The sequence below is a fragment of the Lytechinus pictus genome, chromosome 2, assembly GCF_037042905.1.
Source record: "Lytechinus pictus isolate F3 Inbred chromosome 2, Lp3.0, whole genome shotgun sequence".
NCBI classification, from domain to species: domain Eukaryota; kingdom Metazoa; phylum Echinodermata; class Echinoidea; order Temnopleuroida; family Toxopneustidae; genus Lytechinus; species Lytechinus pictus.
Genome location: NC_087246.1, coordinates 11581448 through 11604413, shown reverse-complemented (window position 1 = coordinate 11604413; position 22966 = coordinate 11581448). Strand labels below are relative to the sequence as shown.

At 37.8% G+C, this 22966-nt stretch overlaps 1 protein-coding gene across 1 annotated transcript in view; it reads left to right on the top strand.

The window, feature by feature from the left end:
• Positions 1-2110: 2110 nt before the first annotated feature.
• The window catches only part of LOC129253547 (serine/threonine-protein phosphatase alpha-2 isoform), a 35981-nt gene continuing 15125 nt past the window's right edge, over positions 2111-22966 (top strand). The window contains exon 1 of the mRNA XM_054891981.2: positions 2111-2165. Coding sequence (XP_054747956.2) covers positions 2111-2165 — 55 coding nt within the window. The remainder of the gene's footprint in view (positions 2166-22966) is intronic.

Genomic DNA, 22966 nt, shown 5'->3' with positions numbered 1-22966 from the left:
TGACCTTTGACCTTGAACTTTATGGGTTAGTATGCATTCTAGGTGATTAACTTTATCTTATTTGACCTTCCTGTAAGAATCTGGGAATTTTGATACAACGATCACCAACCTGTGCCGTTTCATCTCAGAGATACTATTATACAGTATGATACATAATGTAAAAAAGGTCATTGACCTTTGAAAGGCTTTTACCTTGAATTTTATACTTTAATGTGCATTCTGGGTACTTAATTCTATTTTATTTGATCTTCCTGTAAAAACCTCTGCATTTTGACACCAAGATCACCAACCTGCACCTTTTCATCTCAGAGATACCATTATACCGTATGGTATACAATGTAAAAAAAAAAGCCATTGAGCTTTGAAAGCTTTGACCTTGAATTTCATTCATTTGGTGAATGAGCATTGTAGGTAATTGATTTGATTTCATTTGATCTTCTTGTAAGAATCTGTGCATTTTGACACCAAGATCACCAACCTGCGCCTTTTCATCTGAGAGATAGCATTATACCGTATATGGTATATAATGTAGGGAAAAGGTCATCGACCTTTGAAAGGCTTTGACCTTGAACTTTATTGTTTAATGTGCATTCTGGGTACTTAATTTGATTTTATTTGATCTTCCTGTAAGAACCTCTGCATTTTGACACCTAGATCACCAACCTGCACCTTTTCATCTCAGAGATACCATTGTACCGTATATGGTATATAATGTGATAAAGGTCATTGAACTTTGAAAGGCTTTGAACTTGAATTTCATGGGTGAATGAGCATTGTAGGTACTTGATTTGATTTTATTTGATCTTCTTGTAAGAATCTGTGCATTTTGACACCATGATCACCAACCTGTAATATTTTATCTGGGAGATACCATGATACAGTATATTTAAAAAGGTCATTGACCTTTGACCTTGAAAAAAAGCACTTTCCCCAACCCGTATTCCTCCTTACTTTTTTTGGGTTAATGTTGACACCCATACCTACTCAAATCAGTCAAAAAACCATTTCCAATAATTTTATTCCACTCGGTTACTAATTACGGGATACTAATGACATGGGGTGGTATTCTGAGATCCATTTTATCTCAGATAAAATAAAATTTTTTATCTCCGTTAAAATCAGTGAGATAAAATACCCTTAAAATCTCTCCGAATTGGTATTCTGAGAACAATTTTATCTTCATTTTATCTCTGTAAGACACACCTATTTTTTAATCAATATCCAATTAGAAATGCGCTTTTATAGCTCTCTCATATCACTCAACCAATGAAAATCCATTCCGCCAGGAGGTGTGGCAAAGGAGTGAGATTGCGTCAATTTATTGACTTCAAATACGCTTGCAAAATACGCTTGCGCGTCTTTACAGAGATTTCTTTTAAAAAATGACAATACTCTCATCTCTTTTTCGAAGTCTATATCACATCTTTTCAAGCATCATTTCAAAGACAATATTAGTCAAGAAAAGTTTTATGAAATACTTCCTGATTGTACAGGAATAACATTAAGGTATTATTCTCAATAAACATATAATTTTTCTTAATTTTCATGTCAACATTTGTAGTTAATTCACCAAGAAATAATGATGAAAGCAACGTCGCAGAGATAAAATAGCCCCTACCCTCTTTTAAGTTTATTTTATTTTTTCTTCAAAGTAACATGGGCGCAAGCACATCATCCGCGTTGCATGGCCAGATACGCGATGGGTATGTCTACGCAGGCACTGTTCTGTTGCGTATCATCTATAGTTACGCAAGATAAAATTTATATGCAAGATAAAATTCAAAATTTTATCTGAGAGATAAAATGTCATCTCAGAATACCAATTTCATTTTAAGAGATAAAATAAAATATTTTTAAGATAAAATGACCTCAGAATACCGCCCATGGATTTCATTTTAAATTCCCGGGCCATATTGCGCATGTATTTTGCGCAACTATCGATAATTTGCGCTCGAGATATCGATGTATATCGTTAACCGTCCGCCGAAACTGCTGTCATTCACTGTATCTACACTTCCCTATTCCATAAATAAAATCCACTTTAAACTCGAACATCCTGTCATTTGGTAAGACACCATTTGCTTAGGACAAGTTTTGATACGTATAACTAATGGCTGAAGCGGACAAATTTAACGTAGACGCTGTAATACAACGATTATTAGAAGGTAAGTTCAATAAGCTTTTGCTTTGATTCATTCAATTTCGTTACCGGGGAGCGTATGTACGGGGGTACCGGTACGGTATGTATACTATGATGGGGGGACCTAAAGCTACGCACTTTGTTTCCAAACGATAAAAACTATGCCAATTGTAATATTTGAACAATTATTTTTCACTAATTTGTAATAAATATTCTAAATATCCTTAACCAAGAAGAAAATATCACAAAACTCACTAATACGAAAATCCCGCCGTGTTTTCCGAACACCTCTTAATTTCGCCGCCCGATGTAGAAGGGGTCCTAATAATAGGCTAAAGCTACGCACTCAATTTATCATGCAAAGAAATAGTATTTCCTGTGCCTCAATTTCTAAAATATGTCCGTATTATTATAGGAAAATATGAAATCAAAGTGACTATAACTCCGAAATTCCAAACATTTGCTGGTTTTCTCTGCATTCAAGGATTTATTGCAGCCTCTGTAAAAAAATTGAATAGGGATCGTTCGTCACAGCTTCACACACAGAGCTAGAGTGCGCATTTATTTTGCCATTGGAATTGCATGCGCGATGAGTGGTGCGTAGCTTTAGGACCCGCGTAGCTTTAGGACCCCCAACCATATACACACAGCGTACAGGCCCTACACTACCAAATCTACAGCTAGATCTCCACTAACGTTTATAGGTCGACTAGGCTACGTCTACGGGTCGATGTCGGAAGTATGGCAGTGTGTCCAAACTTCGCGCGTGTCCATACTTCGCGGACGGTCATTATCTAAAAAACTAGCCAATATCCTTTAAATCTGACGTAATCAACGTGAAAAGCGACCTAAAATTACCCTTTGGTGTAAGTTTCTTTAGGATGAGTTCAGTTTTTATGAAAATATTGGCAAAAGATCGGCAAATTTGTCACCGTTAGCGCTTGTTTTGAAGAAATCTGATATTTTCAACAAGCATCACGATATCACCATTTTGCAAGCAGAAATCATCAAAAATGTGAGTTAAATGTGGTACTAACCGATTCTATAGCATTTTGCCATCGATCTGATATAAATATTTCACTTTTTGAGCTTGAGTTTTTGTTTAAATGTCCTTAAAAACTTTGGTCCGCGAAGTTAGGTCACACTTTTTCTGAACGGTTTTCCAGCACAGCGCGCATTCGCCGATCGGAATAGAATTTTGAGATCGCGATACCGGCAAATCCCCTTGACCTACTTTACATTTTCGTCCATGATTTTATAGTTTACGATCTTGCCGTCAATGTGGTTACTATTTCTTGAATTGGTTTTGTATAAATTAGGAATATTTTGTGAAAATATTTAAGCCTGATTAATATTTTTGAAAAGTGCGCGAAGTTTGGACACCCCATCATACTACTACTAGGCCCCTATATTATATTTATAATTATAAAAGTAAACGGCCTTCTTCCTCGTCTCTATATCACTATGACATGTCTATGTATGTACCGTATGAGTGATGACTATGAGTATGACTGGGGTGACCATATTTTAAATTGCGCACATTTTAAAAATCATCATGAAGTTGATTTTCAATCAAAAATTTCTCACAGCTCACAAAATTAATCAAAATCATGAATACCAAACGGAAGGCAAGATCCTAAGGCTAAAGTCTAATTCGCTTGACGGAATTATAATAAAGTAGGTCAAGGGTTTCGTTGGTATCGCGATCTCAAAATTCCACGGCGATCGACTACGCCTACGGACTAGTGCGCGCTCAGCTGAAAAGGGGTCATAAAAAAGTGTGACCTTAATTTGCGCACGATCGTTTTGCAAGGATTTAGAAAAGAAATCAAGCAGACAAAGGTAACATAATTGTATCAGATGGAGGTAAAATGCCATAAATTCGGTTGGTAAAACATTTTACTTCTTATTTGGAGACTTCCGCTTGCAAACTGGCGAATTCCTGATGCTTGTCGAGAAGGTCGGATTTTCTCGGAGCGGACGCTAAAGGTAACAAAATTTGCTGATGTTTTGCCAATATTTTCATTAATAGAGACCTTACCTTTAAGAAAATTACTATACTGGTAATTTAAGTCGCTCTTTTTGTTGGTGATATCAGTTTTTGTCTCACCTGCATAGCAGAGTGAGACTATAGGCGCCGCTTTTCCGACGGCGGCGGCGACGGCGGCGGCGGCGGCGACGGCGGCGGCGACGGCGGCGGCGGCGTCAACACCAAATCTTAACCTGAGGTTAAGTTTTTGAAATGACAGCATAACTTAGAAAGTATATGGACCTAGTTCATGAAACTTGGCCATAAGGTTAATCAAGTATTACTGAACATCCTGCCTGAGTTTCATGTCACATGACCAAGGTCAAAGGTCATTTAGGGTCAATGAACTTAGACCATGTTGGGGGAATCAACATCAAAATCTTAACCTAAGGTTAAGTTTTTGAAATGTCATCATAACTTAGAAAATATATGGACCTAGTTCATGAAACTTATACATAAGGTTAATCAAGTATCACTGAACATCCTGCATGAGTTTCACGTCACATGACCAAGGTCAAAGGTCATTTAGGGTCAATGAACTTTGGCCGAATTGGGGGTATCTGTTGAATTACCATCATAACTTTGAAAGTTTATGGATCTGATTCATGAAACTTGGACATAATAGTAATCAAGTATTACTGAACATCCTGTGCAAGTTTCAGGTCACATGATCAAGGTCAAAGGTCATTTAGGGTCAATGAACTTTGGCCAAATTGGGGTATTTGTTGAATTACAGCCATAAATTTGAAAGTGTGTTGGTCTAGTTCATAAAACTTGGACATAAGAGTAATCAAGTATCACTGAACATCCTGTGCGAGTTTCACGTCACATGACCAAGGTCAAAGGTCATTTAGGGTCAATGAACTTTGGCCGAATTGGGGGTATCTGTTGAATTACCCTCATAACTTTGAAAGTTTATGGATCTGATTCATGAAACTTGGACATAATAGTAATCAAGTATTACTGAACATCCTGTGCAAGTTTCAGGTCACATGATCAAGGTCAAAGGTCATTTATGGTCAATGAACTTTGGCCAAATTGGGGTATTTGTTGAATTACAGCCATAAATTTGAAAGTGTATTGGTCTAGTTCATAAAACGTGGAAATACGAGTAACCAAGTATCACTGAACATCTTGTGCGAGTTATAGTAGTTTTCAAAATCAGCACTGCTGCTATATTGAATCGCGTGATGCAGGTGAGACGGCCAGAGGCATTCCACTTGTTTAAAATATTAATTAGATATTGAGGTATTCGCCCGTGCACAAAATTAGGTAACGCGCGAATTAAGGTCACACAACCATACGGTATAGACTATAGTGAGTGATTGTATTACCGAACGCACGCATCATATGCATCAGAAAATAAATTCATACCCTCAAAATTTTGCACCATCCTTCCAAAGAGAACTTGAATAGAAATTGATGAAAAATGGTCAAAAACACATTTTCAAAGTCTTAATATTCTAACATAAAAGTAACAATAATAAAATATGGTCAAAATAGCTCATAAGTGTTTTTGTTGTTTTCTCAACTTTTCCCATAGAAAACACACGTTCGGTAATACGATACCTTTTTCAAGTGACCAAAATATTTCATGTGCGAAGAGGGGTCCGATTAGAAGCTAATATCGTAAAAAGGAAAAATGATTTCGGCAAAATTTTTACATATTTATATTTTGTAGGTAATTGTGTATTTATGTTAAAAGTTTGGTGAATTTTATGAGAATAATGTGTTTGATATGATTGAATTCATGAAAAGTGTTCGGTAATACGATCCACTACCATACTACTGGCCACTTTCATCTTCAGTCAAGGAAATCATGCAAAAAATTGACTCAGCTCTGTCTCTGCACTCTGCATTTTTAACGTTACGTCTTATTCTTAATAATAATGATTAATCTGGACATTTCAATTTTCATTAAAGGAGAAATAGATCTATATTGATTTTGAACAGATAGCCTTATATATCAATGGAAAGGTAATGATTTGGGGATTATCATTACTACATTAGGCCTAGGCCATTTGAAAATAACAAAAATAATACACAAGATGGAAATCGCCAATTAAAAATCGAAAAAAAAAATGCCTCTCCGAAATACGCCTCGCATCGTTCTCTGAATTGACTCGAATTTGATGATGTACATACCCGGGGGGGGGGGGGGGGGGGGGGCACTCGACCAAAAAAGTAGTGGGTATGTGCTGCGGGCAAGACAAAAAACGGGGGCCTTGGAGCGGGCTTATTGTAAAAAGGAGGGTCCTCGGAACGGGCTTCGGAACGACAAATGTTTGTGAAAACGGGTCGCCTGCGTGTGATTGCGTATTCATCCCTATGGAACGGGCATACGTGCATGCAGCTAGCCCGGCAGCACGGGCGCCGGGTGCGCTAGCACAGATGCGATGGTCGGACAGCGCTCTGCGGCCGCTTTTCACCAAAATTGCGGCTCATTGTAGCAGATCAATACGGCTGGAACGTCGTAACGGAAAATATGCGAAGGTTTGGAGCGGATTTCTTTCTTCATTTTTCTCGATAAGAAGAAAATGCTATGCTTTGGAGCGGCTTTCTTTGTTCTTTTTCTCGATAAGACAAAAATGCTATGCCTTGGAACGGAAATTTGAGTGTAAAAATGGGGGTCCCCTCCGCGGCACATACCCACTATGCATTATATACTGAGTGCCCCTCCCCCGGGCGTACATATGCATGATATGAGAGTAGTACCAGAGACGTGATTGGCTCTCCCACATCAAGCTCCACTTGCGTGCAAAACCTATTGCGAATGCTACTTACTAGTAAACATGCGATTTCTCCACACTGTCTCTGAGTAGTTCGATCATGAAATGGAAGAAAACCCAGAATTTATACAAGGCTCGACATTAGCGGTGGCCCGGTGGCCCGGGGCCACCAGAAATTCACTTCGGGCAACCATTATTGAAAAAATATTAAGTTTTGGTGGCCCGAATCGGGCAACCAATAATTTTCAGAATAGCGCAATTTTTCTCCCCATTTTGCACGCATTTATCAACTTTCTACAGTTAAAATTGCAAGCCAGTTCGTCATGCGCCCTTTTTGTTGATCTACACACAAACACACACACAAAGTTGGCCTACCGCTATAGCAGTAAGTAGCTTTTATCCAGCCGGCCGGCTGGCGTGAGATTTGCATGCTTGAAGCAGCTGTGCATTAGCAGCCTATTCAGACTCAGGGAGCTGTAATACGAAATGTTGCTGCTAAGAAATCTTCCACAGAACTGTGAAAATCCAAGTCAAAGTCACATTTCACACCAATGAAATGCCCTTCTACAGACCTTTTTGCTAAAATTTGGTGTATCCTGATTATTTGCAAGCATTAAAAAGAGGAATCATGACCTCTCTTTTGACTCAAAAAGACCGATTTCCAAATGAAAATAATACACATAAAAACACATAGGTGAGTACAGTACAGTCCCACATGTGCATTTGTATGTATGTTGTTACTTGGTTTCTTTCGAAGCTGTGTCTTTTCCGGTCTTTTCTAGCCAAAAATAAACAGACAGTTACTTTCTTTTTTTTTTATAAATGACTTCTCTTGAGAAAGTAAATACTTTGGAAAGGCATTTCATTGATATGAAATGTGAATTTTTCCAACATTTTGGCAAATTTAGGGAAGGAATTTTCTCACACTTTTTTGCCGTTTTATTTTCTTTCATTTTTTTTACAGTGGTTAAACCATTTATACCCATTTATTCATTTTTAATGTTTTTCTTTATTTTTTCGGGCCACCAAACTTTAATATCGGGCCACCAAAAAAAATTATTTGAAGGTTTTGGTGGCCCGAACGGGCCACCACCAAAAAAAGTTAATGTGGAGCCTTGATTTATATTTGGATTTCGAAACAAATGTTGAAATTGAAGAAGAAGATATTGATGATGAATATTCTAGCTCTAGACTAACGTTAGTGGAAAACAAAGCGACATGGAAAAAGGAAAATTAGGGTAATTGCGCCGGTGATGGAGAGCACTTGCTCACTGCAACCATCCTGCCTGTGGGGAATCTAGTACAGGTAGGACTATGGACTATGTTATGAATGCTGTACGGTACATAGCACACACTTTAAAAAATCATTAAAATATCACTTTTGTGACCAATATTACGAATTTCCATACAGTTGCAATTTATTTTTCATTAGTAACTTGGGAATAATTTTTGTATTCACCAGAGCGCTCAAAAACTTGAATTTTTGGCATATTTTTGTGTACGCCCTCTATTGGTGGAAAGAAATATGGCAAGAAAATTTAAATTTTTCAATTTTTAATTAAGAAAAAATAATTTAAAGAATCAAATTTACATAAGAGCCAAGTTATATGATGAATAGCTGTATTGGAAACTGACAGTGTAAGAAAATCAAGCATTTGTCCCATAGAAAGAGAAAATAAGCCAAAATGGCCACCCTTATTTTGCCACACATGGAGATGTAACTGAGAACAAGGTTATATCATAACCTTGTTCATTGAACGAGTGATGATGGAGAGTGGAACGAACCCCCGGGGGGGGGGGGGGGGGGGGCCACTTCCATTGACGAGTGGATACCATGCGCGACCATGGGGTCTCAAAAAGCACCCTAAACATGTATTTTCCATATTCTGAAAATGCACCCCTTAACAAGTAATGACGTGTGAAACCCTACCCTTAACAAGTATTGGAAACAAAACGATACTCTTGGCAGTATTCCCTGAATTGAACCCCTAAACAAGTACAAGTATTTTAATAGTTATGTCGCAGATGTCAGTTTTACCGGCCTTTACCGACATCATTGGGTTTAGTACGGCCCCACCTCCCACACTTCCCTCAAATCGTACTCTAAATATGTAGTGCTGACTGTTGGGGCAAAAAGTACATCCTTTGTAAAACATTATTTTTATACTGTACCCTCGCAAATTTGACTCTAAAAACATAGCTTTCCTAGCGAAATAGATACCTTTCATTTATTTTTTTTCATATAAAAATAAATGCACGATTGAAATTATTTTTTTCATTATGATTAACACTTTTTTTTATCAAATATTTGAGATAAATTAAAATGAGATGTAAAACTAAAAGATCAACCAGCTAGCTGCAAGGATCAGCTTTCCCCTTCCTTTTATTTCTGTGGTGTCAGCTAGCTGGCTGATCTTTTAGTTTTACATGTCATTTAAATTTATCTCAAAAATTTTATTCAACAAAGTGTTAAGCGTAATGAGAAAAATAATTTTAATCGTGCAATTCTTTTTTTATTTTAAAAAAAATCCATGAATTCAGTTGGTCAGGATAATGATATCGAAATTCAAACAAAACGAGCGATCGAGTATCCATCCTACGCATGAAGTTCACTTTCTCGTCGGTGCATATCGTCTGCTGCTACTCGTGAGTTGATTTGGATACATACATTATTTGGTTCGGATCCCTTTCGGACATATCATTTTACTTGTTTGTATGTGCAATCACTACTTTTAATTACTTTTATTATATTTCGAAGTTGTTAAGTGAGTGAAGAGACTCTGTCATGGAATTTTTTTCATTGTTTGGCCTTTGAGTGGTGCATGCACTGTGCAGGTGCAAATGAATGGAGTTGACCAGATACGACAGTTCATTTCACTCTCCATCAATGTCGCAATTCCCCTAATTTTCCTTCTTCCATGTCGCTTTGTTTTCCACTAGAGCTAGAATCTTCATCAATATCTTTTTCTTCAACAACGGTTTTGAAATCCAAATCTAGATATAAATTCTGGGTTTTCTTCCATTTCATGATCAAACTACTCAGTAACCTGACAGTGTGGAGACAAGTTGTGTGGAGATATCGCTGGTTCACTAGCATTCGCAATAGGTTTTGCACGCAAGTGGAGCTTAGTGTGGGAGAGCCAATCACGTCTCTGGTACTCCCATACACATCAAATTCGAGTCAATCGAGACCGATGCGAGGCATATTTCAGAGAGGCAATTTAGCACTTTTTAATTGGCGTCCATCTTGTGTATTATTTTCGTTATTTTCAAATGGCCTAATGATAATCCCCAAATCATTGACTTTACATTGATATATAGGCATATGTTCATAATCAATATATTTCTCCTTTAACATGATTAACGTTGTCGTTGGGCCTAACTATTAGACCAAAAGCTTTGGTCTCTGTTATAGATCTAGATCTATTCTAGACCCTGGTTTTTCCGCTGAAATCTGTTGGCTCCACCGTGTAGGAGTAGCCAGGAGGCTCCTAATGTTAGAGGGTAAAAATCATTTACTAACGTATGCTTACCCTCCACGGAGCCAGTAATTCCTTCCCATTCATGTACGTGTACTGCCAAAACACCAGAAACTTTCGCCCCCAAGATTTCTTCTTTCCTTCTAAAAGATCTAGCCCTAAATCATGTAACTGGGATACAACTTCATTTCCGACATTTCTACGCTATCAATTTCATTTTTAAACAAGAATTCATTAAAAAACGAGAAAAATATTATGAATAGACGGGGATATCTCGCCACCGTGTTTACGTCGCCATCTTGATTTCTTTGTATTTCGCCAAGACGATCCTCGCATATCGCGATATGCATGGGTACTGGGTATCGTCTTGGCGAAATATAAAGAAATCAAGATGGCGACGTAAACACATCCAACTTGACAAGAAAATATATGAAATTCAGAAATATTGTACCTTAGACTGCAGTTACCGCTATTCCTTTCAAATGATGATCAAAACATAGTCATCTTCGATCCTTACGTTGGTCATCGTAAGTTGCCATCTTGGATGATGTCATCCTTACAGACGTCTTAATTAGTCGTCATATATCACGATTCGTGCCGCTGCTTTGCTCTTGCCTCTGTGCGTGCGTTCAGAACTTGTCGCTGGCATTGATTGGCCTGGATAATCGGAAAGCTTTCATAAAAGCCTAACTCGACGAACGTAAAGGGCAGCAACACAAGGCTGCCATTTTTTCTCTCCGGCAATAGATTTTCAAAAATAAGGAATAAGTCATCGGTAACATATATTTTCGATATTTTCTTGGAATATGCGCAGTATCAAAAGAAAGATTAGAGTCTAACGAAAATAGTGGGCCATCGCTGAAGATAATATAATGTCATTTAGACCTTAAAAAAAATCTAGACCAAACACTATACATGTAGGCCCGAATTGGGTGACATGATTACACATGCGGGCTCACACTCATGTACTACTGTCGGTGAATGGGGATGATAGTAAAATGTCAGAAATTGTTCAATAAATCTGCAGAAACAACGGTTATTCCTGTCTAACTCTACATTGACTTAACTTACTATCGGACACAGACACAGAGCTTTTTTTTACATTTTAATTTTTTTTTTCTCCTCGTACACAGATGGCTCGCTATTGTGCAGCCGCCATTAGGGGGTAAACAATGCAAAATCCCCCGACGGGGCTCATCAATTTTTGTCTTTATTTCATAAAAGTATGTCAAAAGAACTGGGCCAAAATAAAGATTATTATCTCATTTTGGCCTGAAATGCACCAAAACGGGAAAAAAATGAACTTAAAAAAGGGGAAAAACAGTGACTTACTTCAGCTGTCTCGCAACTCCCACTTCCTGGTAACTTATCCGAACTTAATACATAAATGTACAGGTATTGCCATTGAGTCCCTGTACAGATCGAGTTTGAACTCCGGTCTCTGTAATTGGTGAGTGGAGCCAACGAAGTTCAGCAGAACAACCAATAACAGAGACCGAAGCTTTTGGTCTAACTCGCTCCTTGCCCTTTCTTGTAAAGTTCTCAAAATCGTTGAATCTAAGCTGGTTCGTAGTACCCCAAACGTATTAATTCACCGCCGAATCCAAAATGGCGAATGCGAATTGCGCACGCGCCTTGGGCAATTATTTGCATTCGTGATCACCATTTTTTGAAATCTTAAATCTGAACCTAGCCACTTGGTGCTCTGGAAATATGGCACAGATCCCGCAATTGTAAGAAATTGGGATTTTCAGTGGGGGTTTTTGGTGAGTAACAGTCTGTGCCCGAGTGTATACATGTGTTGGCAATAATGCAGTTTCATACCTGCCTGTGTTGTGGTGATGATGGACTTTGAGCTGTGTGTTGCTGTGATGATTGACTGAGAGCTGTGCTGTGTTCAGTGGCTGCGCTGGGGTAGGCATACTCATAGCTTAGCTTGAGAAATAGTTGACGTTGGCTGTCGGGCTGTGATGCATTCAGTATTTTATAAAATAATTTTCAAGTGAATTTTTATACGCCGGTCCTAGACGGGGCGTATTACACTAACACGCTCGGTGTCCGTCCGTTAACTTTTCCTTGTAAATGCGATAACTTCAGTTTGACTTAACCTAGGCTCATATAATTTGGTGTGTATGATTCTAGCATGGATCCCAGGGAGCCTATTGATTTGAGGTCAAAGGTCAAGGTCACACTGACATGTATTCATCATGTATCCTTCTGCAGTCCTTGTAAATGTGATAACTTCAGATTAACCTAATCTAGGCTCATATAATTTGGTGTGTATGATAATAGCATGAATCCCAGGAAGCCTAATGATTTTGAGGTCAAAGGTCAAGGTCACACTGACATGTATTCATCATGTATCCTTCTGCAGTCCTTGTAAACATGATTACTTCAGATTAACCTAACCTAGGCTCATATAATGTGGTGTGTATGATACTAGCATGGATCCCAGGAAGCCTTTCGATTTTGAGGTCAAAAGGTCAAAGGTTATGTTCACACTGACATGTATTCATCTTACCCTTTCGGGCTGTGATGCATTCAGTATTTTATAAAATAATTTTCAAGTGAATTTTTATACGCCGGTCCTAGACGGGGCGTATTACACTAACACGCTCGGTGTCCGTCCGTTAACTTTTCCTTGTAAATGCGATAACTTCAGTTTGACTTAACCTAGGCTCATATAATTTGGTGTGTATGATTCTAGCATGGATCCCAGGGAGCCTATTGATTTGAGGTCAAAGGTCAAGGTCACACTGACATGTATTCATCATGTATCCTTCTGCAGTCCTTGTAAATGTGATAACTTCAGATTAACCTAATCTAGGCTCATATAATTTGGTGTGTATGATAATAGCATGAATCCCAGGAAGCCTAATGATTTTGAGGTCAAAGGTCAAGGTCACACTGACATGTATTCATCATGTATCCTTCTGCAGTCCTTGTAAACATGATTACTTCAGATTAACCTAACCTAGGCTCATATAATGTGGTGTGTATGATACTAGCATGGATCCCAGGAAGCCTTTCGATTTTGAGGTCAAAAGGTCAAAGGTTATGTTCACACTGACATGTATTCATCTTACCCTTTCGGGCTGTGATGCATTCAGTATTTTATAAAATAATTTTCAAGTGAATTTTTATACGCCGGTCCTAGACGGGGCGTATTACACTAACACGCTCGGTGTCCGTCCGTTAACTTTTCCTTGTAAATGCGATAACTTCAGTTTGACTTAACCTAGGCTCATATAATTTGGTGTGTATGATTCTAGCATGGATCCCAGGGAGCCTATTGATTTGAGGTCAAAGGTCAAGGTCACACTGACATGTATTCATCATGTATCCTTCTGCAGTCCTTGTAAATGTGATAACTTCAGATTAACCTAATCTAGGCTCATATAATTTGGTGTGTATGATAATAGCATGAATCCCAGGAAGCCTAATGATTTTGAGGTCAAAGGTCAAGGTCACACTGACATGTATTCATCATGTATCCTTCTGCAGTCCTTGTAAACATGATAACTTCAGTTTAACCTAACCTAGGCTCATATAATGTGTGTATGATACTAGCATGGATCCCAGGAAGCCTTTCGATTTTGAGGTCAAAAGGTCAAAGGTTATGTTCACACTGACATGTATTCATCTTACCCTTCTAAAGTCCTTGTAAACACGATAACTTTAGTTTAACTTAACCTACATGTACATGTAGGCTCAAGTAATTTGGTGTGTATGATATTAGCATGGATCCCAGGAAGCCTATTGATTTTGAGGTCAAAGGTCAAGGTCACACTGACATGTTTTCATCTTACCCTTCTATTCCTTGTAAACGCAATAACTTTAGTTTAACTTAAACTAGGCTCATATAATTTGGTGTGTATGATATTAGCATGGATCCCAGGAAGCCTATTGATTTTGAGGTCAATAGGTCAAAGGTCAAGATCAGAGTGACATGTTTTCATCTTATCCTTCTGAAGTCCTTGTCAACGCGATAAGTTTAGTTGAACTTAACCAAGGCTTTTACAGGCCTAATTGGTGTGTATGATACTAGCATACATGTAGATCTCAGCAATTCTATTGATTTTAAGGTCAGAAGGTCAATGGTGAAGCCGCCACCTTCCACTTTTCTTGCTTGACCAAAAACTCTGTTTTCCATGTTACAGGCGGGCATATTATAGTCTGCTGTGCAAACCCTTCACTCGAGTAAAGGGTCTGAATTGCAGCCTACTCATGCCTTGTGTACTGAAGGCCCTCTCGCTCAGAATTGAATTGAATCTGAATTGAAACAGCAAGTTTTGTATGTGCTAGTCTTTGCATGGAGACACTTGTTGATCAAAGTTTCAATCAGGGTCTGTGCCTGCAGACTAGGCGTATTATGTGCTCGCCTTAGTGACACTATTGTTATCATATTATTTTTTAAGTGTCATAAATTTCTTATTTTTTAAGTGTCATAAATTTCTTATTTTATAACCGATTTTGATGAAATTTTCAGTGTTATGCTTGTTGGATTTTTCTCTTTTTATTCAAATCAACTATTTGTTGGGGTGGATTTGTCCTTTTACAACAACGCCTGCCTCATTTACTTGTCATCCACAGCCCCTTGCCCCCTGCTTGTGTTTAGGTTCTCTTTGAGTTATTTTTCTTATTGTTTAAAATTTTTCTTTTCTTTTTGTCCCCCTATTGTTTTTCATTATATTTTGCTTTTATTATCATACATTATTGTATTTTGTTTGTTTTACTATTTTTTTAAAAATGATTTTGTTCTTTGGTCATTACCATATAGCACTGTTACCATGTTTGATTGTATATTGTACTTTTTTAAGTGGTCTACAAGTAGGGGAGAGTGGGGTAAATAAGACCACTTAAGATTGCTTCCAAGACTGCTCCTGTTACACATTAAACTGGTTTCTACTAAACTGTTTTTCACGTAGACCGCTCCGAGCATCCCCGTTAGACATTAAACTGGATCAGGGAAAAAAATACATGGGGGCGGCGGGCGAATTCGCCCCGGAAATGCCTAAAGTCTCCCCTGAAATCACCCAAAATCATGCTTTCGATAACAACTCCGCGGTCCCCTAGCACCATATGCTCGAGCTCTGCTTGCCATTTAAAAATCATCCAAAACTCCCCACTCAAAGTAATAAACAAGCCTTGAAAATTCGTGCAAGTTCCGTCTTTTTTTCTGTACCACGTTTTTCCATACATATGATATAGAAAAAAAATCAACGCAACAGTCGGGAAGCAGTTGCATGTATAGGGTCCATTATGACTATCACCATGTGCAATTTCTAATGCACATATCCCCCTACAGATATCACAATTCTGTGATAAAATAATTTGAATTACACAGGAGATAAATCCAAGAGTCTAGTAACCGCGCATTGGTGAGTTATTCAGCTTTGCTTGTCAAAACGGAGCCTTTTAACATCCAAAATAACTTACCGTATTTGTGAATCATAACTTAAAAATCATTTCTTTTATTTTTCTAGGGGATGAGGTAATGATCCATAGATATTTTACATGTACGATACAATCGCAGGTTGAAAAAATATTTTTAATTAAATCTCAACCCTGTTTGATATTTTTTCAGTCACAAATTGTAATATTTTTTATTTAAATTAATGGAATTCAAATTTACCAATCCTGTCTGATAAGTGCTAGACTCCTTGAAGATGTACATGTACTGTAGGCATTCCACACTGCATGTACCCTGGTTACCTTTGGTATTTACATCTTACAGACCATCCATTTCCTCTCAGCAGCTCTATCACATGCCTGGGCAAAATCAATATGCATAGAGGAAGAAGACAGAAGGAACAGGAGAAGCGTAGGGAAGCTGTAGGATAAAAATCCCATACTATAGTCTATGGTGTCTGGAAAAAAACTTTTTTTTTTCTAGCATGTGTATGTAACATTTGTGCCTCTTGTGAAAAGAAAAAAAATGAACAAGAAAATTATTTCCAGCAATGCAAGCACAAGGATCATTTGATTAAAAGCTTCATCTGCCGTGCTCAATTTGTCATAGTCATGAGTAATGAGCCTTCCTGATCTGTACCCTTTTATGAAGTACATGTAGCCAATTGTTTTCAATTAAGATTGACCATGAAAATACATGGAGCTGCAGGTAGCCTATAATCTAGGCGGAGGCTACAGTTATTTTCTTTGCTGTTATGCTGAACACAAGAGATAAGGCTGATCTGGCAAAGACTACGCATTTGTGGATGCGAAGCATCCACCGCCTATACACTCCCGTCTGCCCAATCAATATTCATGTATTCATCTCGTCGTTTGACGTGTTGTGATACCAGCATCCATACTGGTACCTGTATTGCTGTCGTGTGCCAACGGCTTGAGATCATAAAAGCGAAAATATTATCGTTACACAGAGGGATTGCCTGGTAGATTTCGCTTTTCCACATCCCTTCCGTCATCAATAATGCTACGAATGGCAGATTCATTAAGGTCTCCGAATTTTCCACCAGGAATGCAGAGTTTATCGGCAGCATAATCCAAACTCTCGCAGAAGTTTCTCACGTGTACTCGTACTCGCCATTGTGGATGAAGAAAGGGACATCATGTCACGTGACTTATATGCATTACCTTCTTTCCAACAAATTTCTGATTGGTCCGATTTAATTCTTATACATATATGCATGATAATTTTTCGTACAAAAAACTGGCGTCATTTCAAAGTCGATAATAAAAAAACAACATCCAAAGCAAGACAGGAGTGTATAGGCGGTGGATGCTTTGCATCCACAATGTGTAGTCTTTGCCAGATCAGACGTATCGCTTGCGTTCAGCTGAACAGCAAAGACAATAACTGCAGCCTCCGCCTAGATTATAGGCTATGCTGCAGGAGGATGGATATTGTCTTGATTAGATATTGCATGTTTCTTTTGTTGAATTTTGTAGATTTGTAGAATAACATAACAGTAAGGATGAGGCATTTATTAGCCCCATAAATGTCCTGCGATTTTTAGGGAAAAGAATCATACTGTTTTCATGTGGACCCAAACTACTAGAACTTAAAGAATATAGGATGTTAGACTGCACAATTTCCTTGGAAAAATAAGCAGTCTACATGTAGTTGCTACCACTGACCACTTCAATTACATACATGCCATCACGGGGAAAGTTGGAGTAAATAAGGCCCCCTTATTTATAATTCCAATTACATCTTTTTTTTCTCATAGCAGGAGAATAATGATTAGATGTCTAATGCTCTGTCTACAGTAGACCTACATTATCCAATAGAAATATGAGAACTAATCAATCCCAATGCCCCCATTGAAATGGGGAAAAAGAGGCCCCTGGATTAAAAACTATTTTATTATTGCTATATTCAAAGTAAAATAGTTCAGTTGAGTTTGATACAATCACTGAACATTTACTAGTAACAATCACAGGATTAATATTCCCCCCCCCCCAAAGGCCTTCATTTAAGGATTTATGGATTAATCCTGTCCAATATTTTGATTTTTTTTTTCAGATTGTGTTTTCAACTGTCACAATTACATCATTATGTTTCTACATGTTCTATTGGAAATGGACACTTTTAGTGTACATACTAAGCAAGCGTGGACTCTGTCAACACTGCATTTTACTGTTTGTATGCATGTAACCACACATTGTCAATCATATTTTATTCAGGGGCCTCATTTGCCCCATTGGGCATGTTACATGTAAGTTCATAGGCTTCCAGTCAGTAGAAAACAGGGAAAAGTGGTGAATTTTACTGCAGTACTGGCTTGTACAATAATGCCTTACAAAAGTAAACAAAGATAAAAGTTAAAACATATTACTGGATTGGTTCAGTACTCGCCTCTCTTTATATTTTGAGGTGCTGCTTGGTTTGTGCTCTTCCTGGCCATACACATGTATGCATTTGAGTATAGAGACATTCTCTATACTCAAGATATGTGCTATAAAGGACTTTCTCAAATACCACACAAACATCAATCGCCTTGACGCTTGTAAACTTGAGCAGTGAGCTAAAAACCAAACTGGGAGCCTTATTTACCCTGGGGCATCAATTACCCCACTCTCCCCTATACATGTATTTGATCTCCATTGTTCGAAGATGTCATGTTCATTGCTGTTGTGCAGAGAAAGACAAGCAAGATAAAAAAAACTTGTTAGCATCCCCATGGTGACTGTGTCGTCATTCCAAGTTGACAGAAGAATATGCAAGGAATGTTGGGATTGTGTTTTATTTCCTCTCCATATACACCTGTACACTGTACATGTTAATGGCATTGGTGCTGACTACTGGTTAATTGTGTGCAGTAAATTGAGTAAAATATTGACTTGACTCTTTAATGGTTTGCTATTTTGCCATGGATGAAGTAGACTGTACATGTACGTAAAATATTTTTTTTTCTGAATTGCTGGTGTGAAACACTGGCACATCTACATGTACATGCACCTGAGTATCCTATCTAAATCTGCACCTTGTATTAGGGGAAAATGGGGCAAATAAGGCCACCTTTTTAAATTCCAATTATATCTTTTTAATGTAAAGCAGTATAAACATGATTAGATGTCTATTACTAGATCTAGAGTAGACCAACATTATCCATTAGAAATGTTAGAACTAATCACCCTAATTTGCATATTAATGAGCCATAGATATTTTTGTTGGTTGGCCTTATTTGTCCCACTAAAAATGGGGCAAATGAGGCCACCTGATTAAAACCTATTATTATTTTGATGTATTCAAAGTAAAAATAGTTCAGTTGGTTTGATATCACTAAACATTCACTAGTAACAATCATATTAACTTTTTTACATGTAGTTATTTACCAAAACAACCCCATTTTAGGATTAATTTATTAATCCTATCCAATATTATAGAAACAAAGTCTTTGTGTTTTCTACTGTCACAGTTCGTGAATGGAAAGTACAAAGAAGTCACAGATTATACTATATTGATTTCATTTTTAAACAAACATTCATAAAAAAAAAATAAAAAAAATATGTGAAGATGGGAGAAAACTTGCCGATGTTTACATGTACGTGGCCATCTTTTTCTCTGTGTTGGTAGCTAAGCTACGAGATGCATATAGAGTTTGCCGCCCTCTATAGCTTAGGTACCAACAAAGAGAACAAGATGGCCACGCACATTGTAAACTAAGATCAAAGTTAATACACATTACTGGGTAGGTACAGACAGTACTCGCCTATCTAAAGTGGCAATGCCAATTTTGCCACTTTCAAAATTTTGAGGTGCTCCTGGGTTTGTGCACTGGGCTGGAGGCATTCTCTATCCTCAAAATCTGTGCTAAGGAACTGTCTCAAATACTACACAAACAGCCATCCATTTGACCCTACCATTCTTGAGCAGTGAGCTAAAAACAACAGGCGGCCTTATTTACCCCACTCTCCCCTACTTGTAGGCCGATTTATCAAGTGCAATTAGTGCATATGTTTGTTATACCGTAAGTAACGGTGTATTAACCGCACCCCCCATTTTCGGATGGAAAAAAAAAAAAAAAAAATCATTAAAAAAAAAAAAAAAATCATAAAAAAAAAAATTTAATCAAACTTACTTTCTATCTCTAATATGCGTATTTAAGAAAGAGTCAAGAACCAAAAAATATCGAAGAATTACTGGTAAAAAATGATGGGAAATCAGCGCTTCGTCACTTATCTGCAAGTTGCCGATATTATTGGCCACTTCCACACTCCGAGTCACCTCACACACACACATATGGTACCGGTGTTCATTGCAAGTACCGATACCAGCATCAACATGGGGGCTCACCCATACGAGAAGATCGTTCATATCATATTTCCTGCATCACAGCCCCACTTTTGCTTTCAGAATTCTGTCTAGCATTCAATGTCTTGACATGAATTTTAGACAAGGGAATACGGGAAGGTTCAAGATACGAGAAATTTGTGATTTTGTTCAGGTGTTTTTCTTGTCTGCTTTGAACCACTACCGGTAGTTCTCAGTACGTGTGTGGCGGTATCTTACAGACAGCAAAATAGGAAAAAAAATGCTAGTACCGGTATACCGTATTTTCAATGGGAGCTCTGGGCGGGAATAAAGTGAATAATAATTAAAAATAAAAAGTCGGAAGGAGTGAAGATGGGGATTGAAGATTGATTTTGAGATGATGGATGATAGAGAGAAATGAAGGAAAGGCAAATGAAAGAAATTAATTGTCAAATAATACCAATAATTTGTCAAACAAAATAACTTCCACGGAAAGGTAAAGCGCCAGCTTACGTTGACGTTGCGATAAACATTACACATGCATGTCTTATTCGGCTAGCTGCACCGCGCTGTGCGATCGATTGGCGTCTGAACTTTGCCGCGATGACTAAAAAATGACAACAAAGACAGAGTCACACCATTAAAAAAAGTCAGTTTCATGAAGGTAGGTGCGTTTGTTACCGTGATATAACTTTGAGGGACATTTACGGCAGATACCGGTAGTCATAGTTGCTTCCCTTTTATACCCGCGGCTCATACCCCTCTAAACGGGATTGCCCCAAGCGGCTACGCTCGGCCACCCGACGCGAGTTGAAAACTGGTAGTGGTATCGGGCTGAGATTGGCTTGGCTCAGACCTGTCACCGTGTATAAACCGCACCCCCGACTTTTGATTCTGTCCCGCCGAGAAAAAGGTGCGGTTAATACACCGTTACTTACGGTAATTTTTTTTTCTCTCTAGATTCTCTGTTGCCTGCCTAATTTTGCCTCTAGACGAAGTTGAAATTGAAATTATGTTGAATGCTTGCTTAAGCAGACATTTTGTCTTTTATTTGCTCAATATTAACTTCAAGGAAATTTTTTTTACATTTTAGGCTTATATTAATCTCAATCATTCTTAGTATGGTACTTCTGATAGTATTCTACTACAATTCTTTTTTTATTTGCATGTCATATAAAATGTACTGTAGTACAAAGTGCTTGGCCCAGACCTCAGAGAAACGTGCCCCTTTACTTTGTATGTTATTTTGATGCATGTTCCAAATATCGTGTAAAATGGTAACTTTCCATTCATTTTGTTTGGACAATGGCCTTGTACAGCTCTTATTTTCTGCTCTTTTTTTACCATACAAATTGACAAATTTGGTGACTGCCTTCAAATTTGGAAAACCATGAACATTTTTTTTTCATGTTTCATCACTTTCATGAAATTTTGACAAAAGATAATCAAGCATCACTGATCATCTTGCATTAGTTTCAGGTCAGAGGATCAAGGTTAAATGATTGGTGTATTATTTTGTGAAAAATTCCTTTTCTTAGTCGCCACTGCTCCTGATTGAATCGCGTAATGCAGGCACTGTACAGTACATCCCTAGTTGGACTAATTTGAAGTGGTTTCATACAATCAAGGATATATCACTATCTCCTTGATACAATGAATCGCACATACATGTAGCTACAATGTATGAGGTCAAAATGTGCCATATTGTTTGGTCATTCACCCGGGTTTGAGTTAATTTTTTTATCTGTAAGAAAAGTGTTGTACAATCTTCCCACACTTCATTATTTGCTTGGGATTTGGACATTAAAATTGTACAGTCAATTAAAGATGCACAGTATTAAAGTAAAAGCATTAAATTGATGTAGGCTTACACTCATGAAACTTAAGAAAAAAAAAACCTTTTGTTTCTCTCTGACTGACCGTGTACATTTGTGTGTTCTTGAACATCATGGAAAATCTCCCTGGCATATCAAAAGCTTCCAGAATGGGAAAGCATTATAATCAACACTTGCAAGCATCGCTTCAAATGCCAATGCTCTTTCTCTTGTACAGGCTCTCTGTATACATGCACACTGGGACACATCAAAACACATTCCTATTGCATGCACACCCTTGGAAGAGGGTACATGTACATGTATGTGGAAGCAACTCTCTTCTCAATAGCCAAATGCGTCCATGTACAGACGGGAGAGTAATTATATGCATGCATGCGCCTGTCGAGTGGTTGGGAAATTGCTGCCAGGTATATAAGGAATAGTACCGAGGCTCCTTGTAAATTCACCGGTCGTTCATGAAATCTGTTGCAATAGGGCTCAGGGACCGATGAGGAATAATGGAAGTCCAGCAGATTAGATAGCAATTAATAGTGACTCATTCTACAAATAAAATGAAGAAAATAAGCTTTCATATGGGATTGGTTAATGATTAGTCATGAGAAATCCTAAAAATATAATAGATTTGTACTGATTTTAAATGACTCTTTGCGGCTGTTGCATAAAAGAAATGTGTGTAATGTGTAAATATGAATGGCATAATTTTGTTTGCCAGTTTTTGTTTATTTTGCCAAAAGTTATGGCAAAAGTTTTTTGCAACAGGCTGCTGATGCAGATAATTTTTATGATTCAAAAAATTCTTACAAAACTGTGTTACTTTATTGTAATGGTGACCTCAGGCTCTGTTTTAGTTTTTGTGCATCAACAAATTTATGTCCAGTTCATCCATATTGATTGTTTCACTGATTTGGTCAACAGTGTATTCATCATAATCACAATTACCATGCTTACATAGACTGTAATATGGAATTTAGATATTGATTTTGCTTCCATGTTCTTATACAAGAGATTGTGATATACTCAGAACATTCTTGAA